The sequence below is a fragment of the Limulus polyphemus genome, unplaced genomic scaffold, assembly GCF_000517525.1.
Source record: "Limulus polyphemus unplaced genomic scaffold, Limulus_polyphemus-2.1.2 Scaffold3588, whole genome shotgun sequence".
Classification (NCBI taxonomy): domain Eukaryota; kingdom Metazoa; phylum Arthropoda; class Merostomata; order Xiphosura; family Limulidae; genus Limulus; species Limulus polyphemus.
In genome coordinates, this window is record NW_013669198.1 from 79422 (window position 1) to 96300 (window position 16879).

At 33.2% G+C, this 16879-nt stretch overlaps 1 protein-coding gene across 5 annotated transcripts in view; it reads right to left on the reverse strand.

Annotated features, from left to right (window-relative positions):
• Window positions 1-16879, reverse strand: part of LOC106469640 (protein capicua homolog) — an 87111-nt gene that overhangs the window by 67780 nt on the left and 2452 nt on the right. For all 5 annotated transcript variants that reach the window (XM_022398216.1, XM_022398215.1, XM_022398218.1 and 2 more), the window contains exon 2: window positions 10388-13318. In XM_022398216.1, the coding sequence (XP_022253924.1) occupies window positions 10388-13241 (2854 nt within the window). In that variant the 5' untranslated portion in view covers window positions 13242-13318. The remainder of the gene's footprint in view (window positions 1-10387; window positions 13319-16879) is intronic.

Here is a 16879-nt window from a genome sequence, read left to right on the forward strand (position 1 = left end):
ACCTGTAGGATTCTTGAGCATGAAATTGAAAACAAAACAGATATGTTAAGGTATGAAAACTATTCTATATTATAATATTTCAAAATGTTTGCCATCTTTTTTACAAAATTTCTGGCTTCAATCGTAAATGAAATTATACTATTAATTTACCTATCTCACCTATTAATCTCTGTAACATGTGATCAAATTATCTCAAAACATATTGAACAAGCTTTCATAAAAATATTTATAATGTTTTGATTTTGATGTTTTCTAGAGGGTGCTGATAATCCCAAAACTTCACTATTATCTAGATTGATACATTATTTACAAATATGAGTAATATGTAAAAAAGCGTCAGTTAGTTCAGCAACTGAAAATTCAGTAAAGTATTCAAAGTGAAGGAAGTTATTGATTGGGTAAAGTTATTCAGTAAGAGTTAGTGATTTTGTTCATCTACTCAACAAGTTAGTCAGATTTGTTATGGAAACTTCTGTTGAAAAGTTTCTTATTGAAGTCAGGCCCTCAGGTGAAAATGGCAATAGCAAACGTTTATTGGAGAAATAAATTAATTTGTTGTCGTTACGTGGCCTTCGTATTATTTTTGGCAAATAATTCAAAAGAACCTTCCCAAATACAGAATGCTTACAACAGTAATTGCCAGTGATCTATATTAGTTGGACCCCATTGGTCAAGGTCATAAGATCCACCGCGGTTTTGAATGACTTACAGATGGAATTGTTCTCTCAGCATTTTAGCTCTGTACGTAATTAACTTTGCAACGAAGCAATGTGCTCGTAAAAGCTAAAAGTAAAAAAAAAACCCCATTAAATCACATACATTTTAAGATTCATGTTTAGCATGTTTTAACGTTGATGCAAACACGCTGAGTCTGAAAGTTCTCCTAGTTAATTATTATAATTAGGTACGAAATATACGCGCACAAAAACACATGTAAATATACTTGTAGGAAGGAATTTTACGAATACAAAAAAAGAGTAACTGTCTCGAAGTGGTTCAATCAAAGGCACGCTTTCGAAAGCTCTAAATTATTACAAATTACAGTGGAAAGTTTTATATTAGTGATTGCTCACAAAAAGAAAAACGTCTGACGTTACTTACTTGAACATACTACTACTAGTATTAATAATAATAATATGAAACCGAACACTATGTGCTCAATTGGAATACAAAATTTTTATAAACGTGTGTATGTGTGAGAAACAAAACATTTTTATAGTTTTGAAATTACAGCGAGAGTTCTTGCACGTATACGGTATAGCAAGTTATTAAACTTGCTAGGTGACCTTTAACGCTCTCGGGAACTGAGACTGTTGCTAGGCGACATATGGCAAAAGACAGCGTTAAGAGCACGCGCCAGCTGTTTGATGATCGCAAAAGCGAAGCAGGTGCACTAATGGCAGGCTGAGCATGATCGTACAGATCTAAATACTCATTTTGGATTTCTTTTTCTATGGGCTGCAAATTCGACAATCTGAAATCACTGGTGTTATGAGCATGTTATGGGGCACATATACTTAATAAAAATCTCCGTCGTCTGTACATAAGTTATTCATCACATTTTCTTAGTAATTAATTAAATAATCACTGGTATTTGATCTGTTAATAAGATAAACCTTAACAGTTATCTAACGTTTAATGATAACATTTGAATGACAATTGGTCCCTTGGCCCACCATGACTGTCACATTCATTCCATAAAATACCTAACTGCCTATATCAAGCCCGGATTTCTTAAGCATTCACCAAGCCTTCTCTTGAACTCTTTTTTTAATCCTGTTTCATCTATCACATTTGAAGCAATCTATTCCAAAGGCTAATCACCCTGTTTGAAAAATAAAAGTGTGTAATGTACAGATAACTTCCAACTGCCAAATCTTAAATTTGCCCCTACTCCAACCACTTTTACCATTAACGTGAAAAATTAGTAAACATAAATCCTAACTATTCCCTTTATTGATAATCCATCATGACATGTGTTTTTAATTACATGAATAAGCTGAATTGATTTATCAGTCTGTTTAGAAAGTCATGGTTCTCAGGTCAAAAATAGAAAGAGATAACACAAAAGAAAGTGTTATAAGAACTGGGTTTTATTTGCTCTCTGTGCTGATTACTCTTCCGCTGTTGCAAGAATGTTTGTAAGAAACATAACTGGAAGTTCACGCTAATTACAGAACTTAGCCATTCCACATCTGCAGTAGTAATCTTTCGCAAATTCTCATTTCATATGGTTTGATACTATATAAAAATAGATGTATAACAAGGGGCGGATTGATATAATATCACTTCAAATGTACCAGCTCACCTTGCAACTGCTCGGTGGGCCAATCCGCCCCTATTTAAAATTGTGGTATTGGTCTGAAATATGTTTTGACGTTTTAAGTTAGCAAATATCAATTTGCTTATAGAATTTTAAAATGTGTATATACACATTAGTTTTCACAAAACAGAAATCACTGTTATAGTGACTGGGTGAGTAGAAACATGAACAATCACTCTGCAGAGGTTGACTTCTTCTCGAAACTGATTATATAATGTTTAAATACCTGACTTTTTTTAAAGTCTTTTCTCACGATTAACGCCCTCTATAACAAAAAACACCTACATATTCTCGTGCGTTTCACCTGTACCGTACAAATTCGGTGACGTACACACTACGTGAAACGCTATACAGTACTTGAACAAAGAGCTAGTTTACAAGGTTTCTGCACGAATTAAAAAGTCCCATAAATCGAGATTGTTGTAAATGTTTCTATTTACCCCGCCTACAATTTCGCGTGGTAAAATGTATAAAATAAACAAATGGTAGAAAGTGGGAATTTTCTATTTAAAAAAACTGTTTTTAATAGTGTACAGAAAGTAGCTAAACATTAAGGTAGAATTACGGGTAAAAATATACACAAATTTAAAACATAAATGTCTAACACAACGCACTAGAATTGGGAAACAGTACCAGTTTGAAATCCCTATGGAGCCTTTTTTTCAATTAAAAAATTACCTTTTTTTATTCTCTAGATATAAATTGAATGAGAAGACAAATGTAATAATACGTGGTCAACAAGACAAGCAAAATAAAAAAAGGAAACTAACGTTTTTGGCACTGGGAATACAAGCTACTGTGAAATAACGGGTAAAATTCTGACAGTAATTGTTGACTCAAACTAAAGGGTAACCATAATTTTAAGCTGATTACAAACATTGGTCGCAATTTGCAATCTCCAATGCGTAGTATATCCGGGAAGTTCGTTTTATTGTGTTTTATATTTTCTCTTTACGAAAAGCAAACTTACTGTCAGAGTTACTGTGATATCAGGCTTTAACCTGACTGAACCTCGTTAGCTTTGATTAAGAGTAACGAAAAAAACATGCGAGTCAATGTGCCTATCTTGGCTTTCTGCCAAAGTAATCCCCCTTGTAGTTATATTTTTACGACACAACTATTACATATACCAAAACATACTAATGACACAACAAAATAATCAAAATAAATATGGCACTAAAACATAATAATATCAAGTATATTTTGTGACGATACCGATACAAATTGGGTTAGCTTTCTTGAATACGCGTGTTTAAGACTAGCCTAGTGAATGGTTAAATATATGAATATTTATACAATATAAAACTGTCATACCGACAGCAGCACTGTATAAATCAACGGCAACGAGAGACAGAAATTTTATATTGCTTTCGAAATATGAACAAAAAAGTAATGAACCCACTCTTCCCAAAACAGACATTGCCATAACATAAAAAAGGCAAAGAAAAAAAAAAGAATAAGATCGAGGAAAAACTGAAGTATAACTTTTTAACTAAGCCATATGTGATTTATTTATATAAGAAAAGCAATGCTCAATATTCAATAAGCAATACAGCACACATTCCATGTACTTTAAAGTTTTACAAGTGCAAATTGTGTTTATGAAACACACGTATCCCCCATCAATGTTGTATGCTTATATCCCTTCAATTTGGTAATGTCGTAACTGCTGGTGATGTGCTTAATTCTTGAGTTTAAATTTGAGCGTGTACAAAGAAATGGTCTAAGTAGTACATGGGTAATATTGATGCCATACCAATTGACTGGCGTGATACATAAATACAGTCTAAACATAATACTGATGTATGGGTAGGCTGAGTGACTGCTTGAAAGTGGACTTGTCCATGTATTTCTTCAATGGAGAGTGGCTTAGATAAGGCATCAAAGCTGAAGTCTCCCATGATGACACAGTCAGTGGTAAATGCATCTTGTAGATGTTATAGAATATGCTGAAGGTCAAGCAGGAATGATTTTTGAAGTATCGCTGAAGAACAGTATAGTAAAACAATGCTGGTTAAGGAGGTAGATTTGTCAAGAACATTGATTCACAAAACCTCTAGGTGTCAGTGTGAATTCATGGCTTGCTAGTGAACTATTAACATACACTGTACTTCCATGGAACATTTTCCTTGAATCCCGTTCTTTCATAAACAATCTAAAGTATGAGATAGTGTGCTGGTTTTTAATATGTCGTGTCAAATCTTATAGCACATGTTTAAAGTGTGCAATCCCTACTGTTTGACATGTTAATAGAGCAGATATCCACATGCGCCACAAAGGCTCTGGCACTTTTTTATATCCTTTATTGAAATTTTGCAAAGTACATAAATTATTCGAAAGTTGTCAGCAATAATCTCCATTTTGTCACTTTCCATAACAATAAGTATGTTTTCCATTTCCTGAAAAATAAGACCCGTAAATTGCAAGAAAATAATAGACAATATACATACCACAAAAAAGTGTTAAGTCATAAACAGTGAATCTGCCTTTGACCTTTGACTCATGACCTCCATACGTAAATCAGGTGTATAAAATTTTATGTAGCACCATTGTATTAGTTTTGTCAATATAAATTAATACTATACTAAAATATTATATCCACAAAATTGGAACGCATGTTCTACGAACACTGACATTTTGACCTTGACTCATAACCTACAAAAGTTAATCAGGGTTTAAACTTTGTACGTTAGTACCTGTTGGATAAGTTGGGATAAAATCTATCCAACCAATTTTTAGATATCCTCCTATCCACAAGATCAGGACAGAGATAAGCCAGTATGTCCTGCTCTGCTTCGCAGTGGAGGCACAATAATAAAAACTAAAGTTATAAAATTATACCTGTTGAGAAATATGGCTATTACACGACGGTTTCAAAACTGGTACTGTAAGGGAGGTGTAGGACAAGACCTATGTACAACACAGTGGCTTGATACCGGTGTGCCGCCAAATCTATTCCCTTTGACACAAATAAGTATGCATGTGACATAAATGAGATTAGGGATGACTTTCAGAAACAAATAAATCATACTAATAAAGCATGAAGTAATTCCTTTTATACCAGGTTGGTCAATTCGATGGATTATTCCACTTTCGTCCGTTTCTTTTTCTCAAATTTGGAATGACAGGTATCTAATTAGACGGGGGATAGGATTTATCAGCACACTGGTTATAAAACAAAGCCGGACAACATTTCTGAGATCTGACTTTGATGATATTTAAAAGTGAAAATTATATTTTAAACGAAAGCACTTACTTCACTCAATGCTACAACAATTCTAATTTGTATTTACTTGAGACACAACTATTCTGTCTGATATATTATAGTGTCATAGTTAACAAAAGTATCATTTTCTATTCGTAATCACATCATATTTAGTGTTTGAGTAAATAAGCATATTATGCTAATATAATAACAGGTAGGCACACAACGATTTATAAGCATAAGGGAAAGTTTTATTGATGGAGGAACATACTACATGTTCGGAAAAATATTCTTCTGTCAGTTAGGTATGAACAATGTTCTGCCTAAACATGAAGTATGTTTCACCATCAATAAAATTCTTCCTTATGCTTATAACCCGTTGTTTGCCTACCTATTACAATATTTAGTGTTCAACCTGCACAGATCCACAACCTAGGCAAAAACTAAATTCCCCAAATGGCAACAGGGGAATATGATTGGCTAAAAAAATAAAACTTCTTTAATCTATCAATGCAAATTATATGTGCAAAACCTCGATAGAGAAGGTATTTTGCAAATTGTATATAAGCACAGGCTACCGTGCACTATTATGCACGAGTGCCACCACCGATGGAGAGAGAGAGAGTCCCTCGTGGTGGGCAGAGCATAGATAGCCTTATGTGTAGCTTTGTGCTTAATAACAAACAACCGATGGAGAGTGGGGAAATGATAGCCCTAAACCAGTACAACTTCAAGAATATCTCTGGTATAAGTTATTCATTTTCTCTTTTTGACCCTGATTTCACGTGAAAAAAAGCTAGATTGTGAAAACGAAGGTACTGCAAGCACATAGGCTTAGGTCTACCTACTTCATACTATCTGTCATCAGTGAGCATTAAACTTATCTGGGAGGATGCGGACATTTTAGGGCAGGATTCAGCCTGGGGACACATGCAGGGTCAATCTCACTAAACTCGCAGATTTTCATATTTAGGGGGGTTAAAAACTACCTCTTTTTGCACAAACTTGCATATATTTTTGAATTGCAAATGAAGCTTGAATAGAATAAACACAATCATAAGCAGACAAGTATTCTTACATATCCACAACTTTTAACACAGCTTTCAAGCATTTCAGAGAAAGCCAAAACAAAACGTCAACGCATTCTTTCACGATTATTACATTTGATTGCATGTTTAAAACATATATGTTGCCTGTAGTCACTTTATGGGAAGTTATCCTTTTCAGACTGATGAACAATACTATCAAAGGCAATTTTACATGGTGAAATTTAGCATGAACACTCCTTTCCCGATTAAGTTGCAGTAACAATACTACAAAATTAGTACAGTGATGTTTGAAGAAGTACTCCACGTCGTATTCCAACCGCTCTGACACTTCTTTTTTCTTATTCTCCGGTGAACTGCAGTGCTTTTCAACATCAGTAATATGTAAATTATTATTTTCACTTTAATCACTCTACTCCCACCAAGGATCTTATAAAATATTTGTCAATTTTTATAACTTTTCGCACTGAATTCTGACAGCAAGTCAAGGCGTTAACATGAAAATCAAGGATTATGTCATATGGAACATAACAATAAAACAAGGATCATATCGCCATACAGATGAATGAAATGAGCCAAAATAACCCAAGAAACAAAGTAATCGAGAGGCTTATATGTGAATCAGAAATAGGCTTTATGGACGATAGTTGGGGGGGGGGGGGGGAGTTGCACTATTTACCCCTGGATTAAGCTAAACATTACAACTAAATTACCATGTCCATTTTACATTGTGGATTATACTTTGAAACAAGGTTCACTGCACATGGCCTACTGTTTAGAGCACTCGACTCACAACCTGAGGGTCACAGAATCGAATCCCCATCACTGAACATGTTCGCCCTTTCATCCGTGAGGACGTGATAATGTAACGGTCAATTTTATTGTTTGATGGTAAAAGAAAAGCCCAAGAGTTGGCGGAGGGACTAGCTGCCTTCCCTCTAGTTTTATGTCTGATAAATTAGGGACGACTAGTGTTTGAAAAGCACAAAACAAATAACTGTTTCGACTTCCTGATGATGACCGAAGGAGGTCGAAACGTTGCTATTTGTTTTGTGCTTTTCAAATAGAAAGTTTTCTATACCCATAACAGCCGTCGCTACTATATATATACATAATTATTTTGGTCGCATTTAATTTCCAATTAAATGAAAAACAAGGGGCCTATAACCCTCAGATTATTTTGATGCATAAAATAGTTAACCTTTATTGGTTTAATACAGGCTGTATGTTAAAATTATTATAAAATAGATTCAGTTAAAGAGCAATTCAACACACGGTCAATATTTCAAAATTCCGTCTATAACCGTCGTAATACATTAGTCACCTGAGTCGCTGCCTATATCATACTATACACACTAATATTTTTGTAACTTCATAGCCTAACTTAAAATATAATTGAACTAACTGCACTTTATTCAAGCTTCAGCATTTGAAAAAAAAAAAAAATCTTCATTACATTGCCATGTGCAGTGAATGTGATATTAGTTGTTTTCACAAGCGCATAATTTTATGAGTATAAAAATTAATTCACACCAGGATACCAAATGGTTCATTTTTATCCTTCGTCCCCTTCACAATAATAAATTGACACACAATCTATTTTTCTAACTAGCAAGTAAACATGTGTACAAGTATTGTCATCCTTAAATTAGAGCAGCCCTACTAGTGCTATCGCAGCGCCACAAATGGATAATGTGATAAGTACAAGGTTTTGGATTACTACCAAATAAACGTTTTCTTTGTGCGAATGGAAAGGGACTTTAGTTGTTTTGTAATGCTATGTTAATCCAATAGCCTATCTTGTTCATTAAATATTTGGTATATCTATATGTTTTTACATATTATAAGTTTTATTAACTATTATATTCTTATTATTTCATCTCTTTTTGAGTACTTTAAACTGATGTTTTCAAACGTGGTAGAAAGTGACATGGGCATTCAAGCACAATTTGACGTCTTCTCAAAATACATTATAAAATTACGACTATTGTTTAGTTTTCTAGCGTTATTTCCAATTGCTAATTCAACTACTGACACGGCTTATTTTGGATATTTGAATGTAATTATTTTAAACACTCTGTTGGGGGTTTCGTTCAGAATCTTTTGCAGGGGAGAAGAGTTTTATTTGGTGGCTAATGTGACGCCTGGAATTCAAGTGCCAAAAGTACAGTATGTGTATAAACATGATCTGGTTGTATTCATCAATATTTTTTACAGAGATGTTTAAAATGATACAATTTCAAAGATGTCTAGTTTTAGCCGCGACACAGCGGCTCATAGAATGGCTCTGTATTTTTCAAGTACAAACTTTTAGCTCATAGTTCCGTCATCTCTTCACCGATTTGAGATCTAATTGCAGTTTTGAACTCAGGAGGTCAAACCCTTTCGATTGATGTATTTTACCACGCCTAAGATATCATAGATTAATTTATTCTAATCCTGCCTAAAATAATTTCAATTTGAGAGTGGAGACCAAATCAGGTATACGCGCATCACACGCTTGGTATTGCAGGCGCACAAAAATATAGCTAATAATAAAGAGAAAAAAAGGGGTTTCATAGATTAATTTACTCCTGTCTTAAAGAATTTTATGAGCCGCAGCTATTGAGGATTCCCTCTTGTTTCACACCCAAAATTATCATGTGGAAATAAAACTCAAATTTCCAAATAATCTAGAAAGGAAGCACATTATTGCCCTATGGGAAGAAAACCCCTGCTCTGTATGCATTCATGTTATTTTTAAGTTAACTTGAATAAAAGGCGACGAGTAATTGAAAGTAAATTATTCTGCTTTTGAAACCAAACTAACGAGTAAAAAATTATAAAGGTAAAAAACAAAACAAAAGAACTCTCAGGTTAAAATATGTTCAAATCCTTACGTTAATGTGTCTATACATATATATGTGTATTGTGTATATTTGTTTGTTTGTCACGTAAACATGGTGTATTTGAACAATGATCATAGCTTACTGAAATTGCTAAACTGATATTCACACTCGAATTTGGCCACCTGAACCTCCCGCTCCGTATATCAGTGGGGGGAGGGGATAAATGGGGAGCGAGAAAAAAGATTCACAGAATCACAGCAGATTTCTCTACAGAAAGAGCCCTCTAGGAGCAAACGAGGATAAGAGATCGAAGCAACATCCTGATTTATAAGGAATAACGTTATTGAGATTGGTCAAAAGTCGTTATTGAGGCCAGTGAGATATTTGTTCACTTTCGGCGTAACTTTTGAAAACCATTGTGTGAGAATGGGCTTTACCCATGAACCCCGCAAGGGTTTTTCGCGTGGGCTTTTCCCATGTCACTGAACGCCAAGTGTTGCACATTAGCATTAAAGTAAAGAAATATATAACTGTATTTATAAGTCATTACATACTGTATAGCAATAGCTACAAGGATATAACAACATAATCAAATGACGTGTCCTCATCAAACAGCGTGTAAGCGCATATCTGTACAAAGGTGATTGAGGAAATTCCAAATTTTTATCTCTCTAACACAAGAACTCGAGTAGGCGTGGGCGTTTGTTATCAATATACAACTGTGTGAACCGTTTATGGTACTGTCTATCTCTATGCATATTACATACATATACCTAATTAGTTAAGATGTAGAAGTAAACATGCGCTGAAGTCGAATGCAGTGTGATACATACTACTGGGAAAACGTTGTGTCATCAATAATTATCTTAACTACTTTCAACAATTATAGCACACACTAAACAGTATTGCATGTTGTTGCTGGAAGGGAAAATTATGCATGTATTTGTTTTTCTTTTAAACACAAACTTACATAATATACACTAACCTTCTCTATTATTTAATCCGTTTGACGTCTCATCAATATTTTGAATTTGAACATTTGAATTTGATAATTGTGGCAGACACTGGTGACCTTCATGGTTTGACTCACAAGTTCCCACTTCCTTTAGCTTGTGTAGGTCATAAAGTTGCTTACTTTCAGAACATGGTAGTTCATCGTCCCTCTCATCAGTTTCAGTACTATGAATCAACAAATTTGACCTGTTAATATCTGTAGTTTTACATATTTTGTCTTTATTAGTGTATAGCTTTTGCACTTGACCGGAAGGCATATACTGGCAACCCTGAAACTGGGTCTTTATAACAGATGATCTATCAAACTGGTTAATTACAGAAATGGGTGCTGAAATTTGTTTCTGTTGTGCAGCAGCAGAAGACTCTGAATTACCTAAGTGGACAGTTTGTCCACCAGAATGATTGTAACTAGGTAGCACCTGCACAAGGGGTACAGTCCTAGACAAAGGAGCAGAGGACTGAATTACAGATACTCCATCTTGCCCACGTGTTGTAACCACACATACCACAGCATTCTGTCCACTTTGTTGAACCATAGAAACAGGTTGGGTTGGTGGAAATCCACCACAAATAGAATCACATTCTTCATCAGTCTGGTTGTAGCCAACATGTGGAAAAGTTACATTATGCAGTGATGATGTTGAAAAACATACACCCATAGAAGAATGTTCAGTAAAAGATCGCTGGTGAACACGTGGATCTCCAATTGGTGTAAAATAATTGGTTTGATTACTAACCGTTGTATTTGGTAATGGGCTGTGCTTGTTGTAGACTGATTGAGGGGAAATAGGTAAAGGTGTGCTTCCAGGAGTTGTTGGACCTGGACTTCCTAAAGATACTAACATATTTGCTGCCTCTGTCTCATCCATATTAAAAGATCCTTGTAACTTTTGTTCTTTATCTTGAAATATTAGATGGCTTTCAGTTTCATCTCCCAGATCCTCACTCTCCCATTCTGCTTCTAATCCAGATTCTGAATTTTTTTGAGTTGTTTTCATATGCCCTAGAAGAGAGGAAGATGGTACTGGCAAAGTTTTACTTTTCGAAGATAAATGTCTGGAACAATAACCTTGACGCTGAGACTCTTTAGTACATCCTTCTTTAGAACAAAGCCTCCTCCACTGTTTTCCATTGAATTTCTTTCTTATTCCACTTGGTGTAGCTACAATATCTCCCTTTTTGTATTTCTGGGCCGAAAATGCTGGTGATCGAGAAGTACCAACTTGTTCTGAAGTTGTTGTGTTTGTCTTGTTTACATCACCTTTACAATTCCCAAAAGCAGGTGTCAAACTTTCTCTAGACAAAGAAGACGACTGTGGAGTGGAAACAGAAGGCTCTAAAGAGAAATCAGCTTCAAACCTCATTTCCTCTTTATTAAGTTCATCATCGGAAGATTCATCATCATCACCTGACTTCCCCAAAGAAACTACTGGAACAATATATGATGAATGTGGCCAAGATAGTGTTGGAGTTACTCTTGTAGCTGTAGAAGTAATGTCCTTGGTTGCAACTTCCATTCCTTGATATATAGATGGTTGGAATGTTTCTTGATCATTCATGACCAGCATGGATGATTCAGGCTGCAAAACTGAAAATACTGTTGGTTGACTATGTTGTTCTTTAAAGTTCCACTCAAGAGGTTTAGAGGCTTGCACTGACTTAACATGTTGATGTATGACTGTGGTTGAATCATTTGCACTTTGTAGAACCTTTGAAAAAACTTGTGGAACTGATGAATTATCAGAAAGATCTAATTCTGCCCACCAAGGAGGAAGTTTTAATCGTATGTTTGCTCTAGAAACTTTAATATAGTTGCCATCAATCTTTTTTAAACAAACCTTGTAATGCAGCAACTTTGGAAATAATTCTACTACAACTCCTTCTGCAAATACCTTTTTTGTAGTATCGACTTGTACACATACTTCAGATCCAATAAAAACTTGTTCTGGAAAAGGGCTGTGGTCATTAATAACGTCAAGTCTTCTTTCATCATCAGCTACTACATTTAAAAAATATGAAACAGAATGTTCTCCATCAAAAAGCACACCAATATCACAATTGTTTTGAATTTCCATGATTACACCTGGATGATATAGCCCATCATGTTTTGCAAGAACCCTATAGCCTTTCCATTCATTTAAGTCTATATTTATATTATTCACACAGTTAGCTTCACCAATTTTATAGGTTTCATTAAGTCTGGAACATATTGTAGAAACTGTATTGAAAGAAGCCAATTCATGAAGCTGTTGTTTGGCAGGTATACAACTTTGTTCACTGTCCAAGGAATAATTCTCAATTAAATGAAACTTGCGTTTCTTTGGCAGCTTTTCAGCAGCTCTTCTTAGCTTTTCATCATCATTCTTCTCTAACATTGCAATATCTTCTTCAAATCTAATTTCATCTTCTTGGGGTGAAGACAGTACTTGTACCTGAGAATTATTCAGTTTTACTGATTTGTTTTGTTGATCTTTTACTTCTAAAACAGATGATTTTAAATTCTGCTTGTTTTTTGATGAAATATCTATTGCAGATGTTGCTAGACTATGTGGACATGCAGTGTAATCACCCAGTTCTTTACTACCTCCATTATGTTGATGTTCTTCCCCATTTAATGAATGATAAACTTCTTCAGCACATTGAGTTTTACTACTTGAAAGTTCACCTCTTTCAATATTTGAATTTTTGACTTGCTGATTATGAAATGATTCTTTCATGTTTTTCTGATGTGCTCTGTGTAATTTTGACAGAGGAGACTGAATATTTTTACACGTTCTAGTAAATGATTTAAATTTCATACTCTGTATCTCAATACCATGATTCATGGCTGAAGTCCAATTCAGCAAAAAATTCCGTAAGAGAAAAATGCTTCCATTTTTAACTCCACTTTTGCCCAGATATTCTAAAAAAGGAAAGAAAATAAGTATTTGATCAATACATATTCAAAACGCTTTTGTAATTCAGCATCTCTTGAGTTTCATTACAAGTAATATTAAAACTAAATGTTAGTTAAAAGCTATTTGGAACTTTGCAAACATTATATAGTGCCCAATAATATATATGTGAATGTAATATGTACTTGTAGAATCCTTATGGATATCCACAAATATAATTTATAAATACATTCACAAGAAGATTTCCACATAGTACATTCCTTAGTATCCATACAAATTTAATGTACAACAGATTAGAAGTATTTTGTCAAAACCCATTAACTGACTTGTAGTTAAAGTGTTGTAAATTTGTTTCTTATATATATATATTTAGACACTACACATATAAAAACATGTAAATCAAATTTTTGTTTTGTTAATAATAAATACATATTACATGTTCAACATACTGAACAACACATTTACAGTATAGCAAAAACATTCTGCATGGTTGAAAACAAATATGTATAAAACAATATCTTGGACATTTGTTTCCAATATCAATGTCATGGTTTTAGTAAACTAAAGCAGAAATTCAATTTTCACTACAATAATAATTATTTTATGGAAAGAAAGCATACTATAATAGCCAATATTGTATTTACACACATATACCTGCCCCCTTCCCAGTAGTTAAGCTATAAACTTGAGGGCTTATAATGCTAAAATACCTCCAGGAGGTCACCCAGACATGATAGGGGTCAAGGTCTAAAAGTAAGTATTCATGGTTGCTAGAATTGTATTTTGTGCTCCCAAGGGGCAACATACTTGAAATTGTGTTAATATCCCAACTCACAAGACAGCAGAACCAAACATGACATAAGTGTTCATGCACCAGGGGCAGATATCCTAATGTTTATTTGTGGGGGACGATTTCTTTCTTACATTCCACTGTATAGGAAAACAAATTATGCATGAATGTTTACTTTTATGCTTCCAAGTTAACAGAGCAGTATTTTCAGCTATTATTTAGTATTTGAAAGAGTATCAAAATGTCAACCAGTTAGTGCATTATTTACATACTATATTTGTTTGTTTTTTATAACAAATACACATAAAAATTGTGCAAGCTTTAAACAAATATTTCACTTGTAACATTTTTTAACTTACTATAAAGCCTAAAACATGTAGCTCTAATAACTATTATTTTAATTTTGTGGCAAGGAACAGCTTTAGAAATGTTTGAAAACATCACCCATTAAATATATTTTTAGCAGGTATGTTTACACTAATCCCGTGAAAAGCTGTTTTTGTTCTTAATCCAATTCATATAATTAAGATGACGACTAACACAGAATATATGAAGTTTAAAACACAGTAACACTTTCAAGATAAATGTGAATAAATGTATAAAAACAACAGAGGTGAAAATTCAAAAGTAAATAAACAAGCAACATACAAGTCAGTGTCAGGTTATATTATTTAAAAGGTGTATGCAAACATGTGATTATTCAATTAAGTAGGCTAATATTGAGGTATAATACTTGTTTGTAAATGTATGACACAGAATGTAAATTTTTTTTTCTCTAAGTTTTTCAACTGAGTATTTGTAGTTCCAAAAAGAACTTGGAAAATTAATCAATAAGATCATTCAGATCATGTTAATAATAATAATACTACAAATTTGTATTTTAAAGCAAAAATCCAAATGTAGAGCATATGTTTACAAAAACACTTTCAACTCTTTTAAGTTAAAAGGATCTCCTCTCATCATTAGATATATAATTTTATTTGTGTGTTTACTGAACATATATGTAAAAACATCTGAAGTTATTCAACTGAATTATACCATGTAAATTTGTAAAAAACTAAAACAGAACTGAAATAGCAATGTTTATGTATGACCACGGATGAATGGGAGGTTCAAGACTTCATTAAAATTAAGTAACAACTATATGCAGAGCTTAAAAATCAGAACTTTACATTAAAGCAATTAACAATTTTATTTTCAATTTATATTAAAAGACCAGTGGGCTGTATGGTCAGTCCACCCCTGTGTATGACTTTTAGTAACATTTTCTATTTTTTTTTGACAAAATGAAGAAGTTTGATAATATTACTATTAAAAAATAACAAATCAGTGCTTCAGTTGAATAATATACAGCTTTAAAAACAAATTAACCAAATATATCTAATCAAATGGGGATTTTTTTTAACACCTAAGAATTATCTATTTTTAAATGTAAGTGAGAGAGTAACACTCACACCCACCCTCTTCACAGCAGTAACTAATATTGGATTGGTAGTCATTACTGACTAACACCAAAAATAGTCTTTTAAAACCTTTTTCTTAATATTTATTTTAAGAGTTTTTATAAACCTTATATGTATAAGAAAATATAACAAATTATAGTGTTTGTTTGAGGAATTTTGCAGTTCTTTCAACTGACGTACACATGTTAATCTTTGGCTATCACTCATAACAAACTGTTCGGTCTATAAATGAAATTTCGATTATATAGAATGTTACAGCAATATCTCATAAAAGAATATAAACAGTTCTTTTTTTTTAATTAACACCTAATAAAAAAACAATGAAAAACTATTTAAGAAAAAAACTAACCACCATGTGTAGAAAAGGTTGAATCATTAAATGACCGACCTTCTACAAATAGAAATTAGTTAACCTACCAACATTTATTATACATTTATGTTAATAAAAAAAGACTGCTGTAAAAAAGACTAGTTCTGACCACTAGGTGTCATTAAAGATAAAAAAACAAAACTTTAGAATGACTGACACTACATATACCAAGCTTGAATACCTCTGAAAATTGCTGCAGAACATAATGAAAAATCTGGATTTTGACCCATAAGTTGGTATGATAGATCCATATGTTAAATACTATAATTCCTATGATTTAAAGTTGGTTGAGTCTGTAGCTTATGCAAAAATCTATATAAACTATGAGAGGCTCTTGCAATCACAAATAACCCTGACCAACAAGTAGAAAAAAGGAAGTAAAATCTCAAAAACACACTTCAATGTAATTTTACAAACACTAGAGCTGGATGACTAACTCGATTAAACAATATAATTAATTACATCGATTAGTACCACGTAAAATAATTAGTTAAAATGATGATTAAATTTACTGATGTCATAAAAATAATCAACTCATCAAAGTTAATGTTCTTTATTACTACTGTTTTAGATTATTTCAACTATTAAAAGTCTCATGTGAGAATAATCGATTAGTTGAATGTAGTTTAACGAGTTCAACATTTAATGGACTAACAAATTTCACTAAGTGCCCAGCTTTAACAAACACACTAATTGCAAGACAGTCTTTTCTACATTCTATAAATATCATAAACTTAGGTCTATAATATATCCAACAAATATGATGAATTTTGGTGTATAATATTTGACTACTTAATCATTGCACTTCATTGTGAGTATTACTATCACCAGTAGCATTGTAACCATCAATATATAACAGTTAAATATTCAAAGGGGGATAATTCTGGGGTCATAAAGGCTACACTAAATGACCACTGTATTATATATATATATATATATATATATA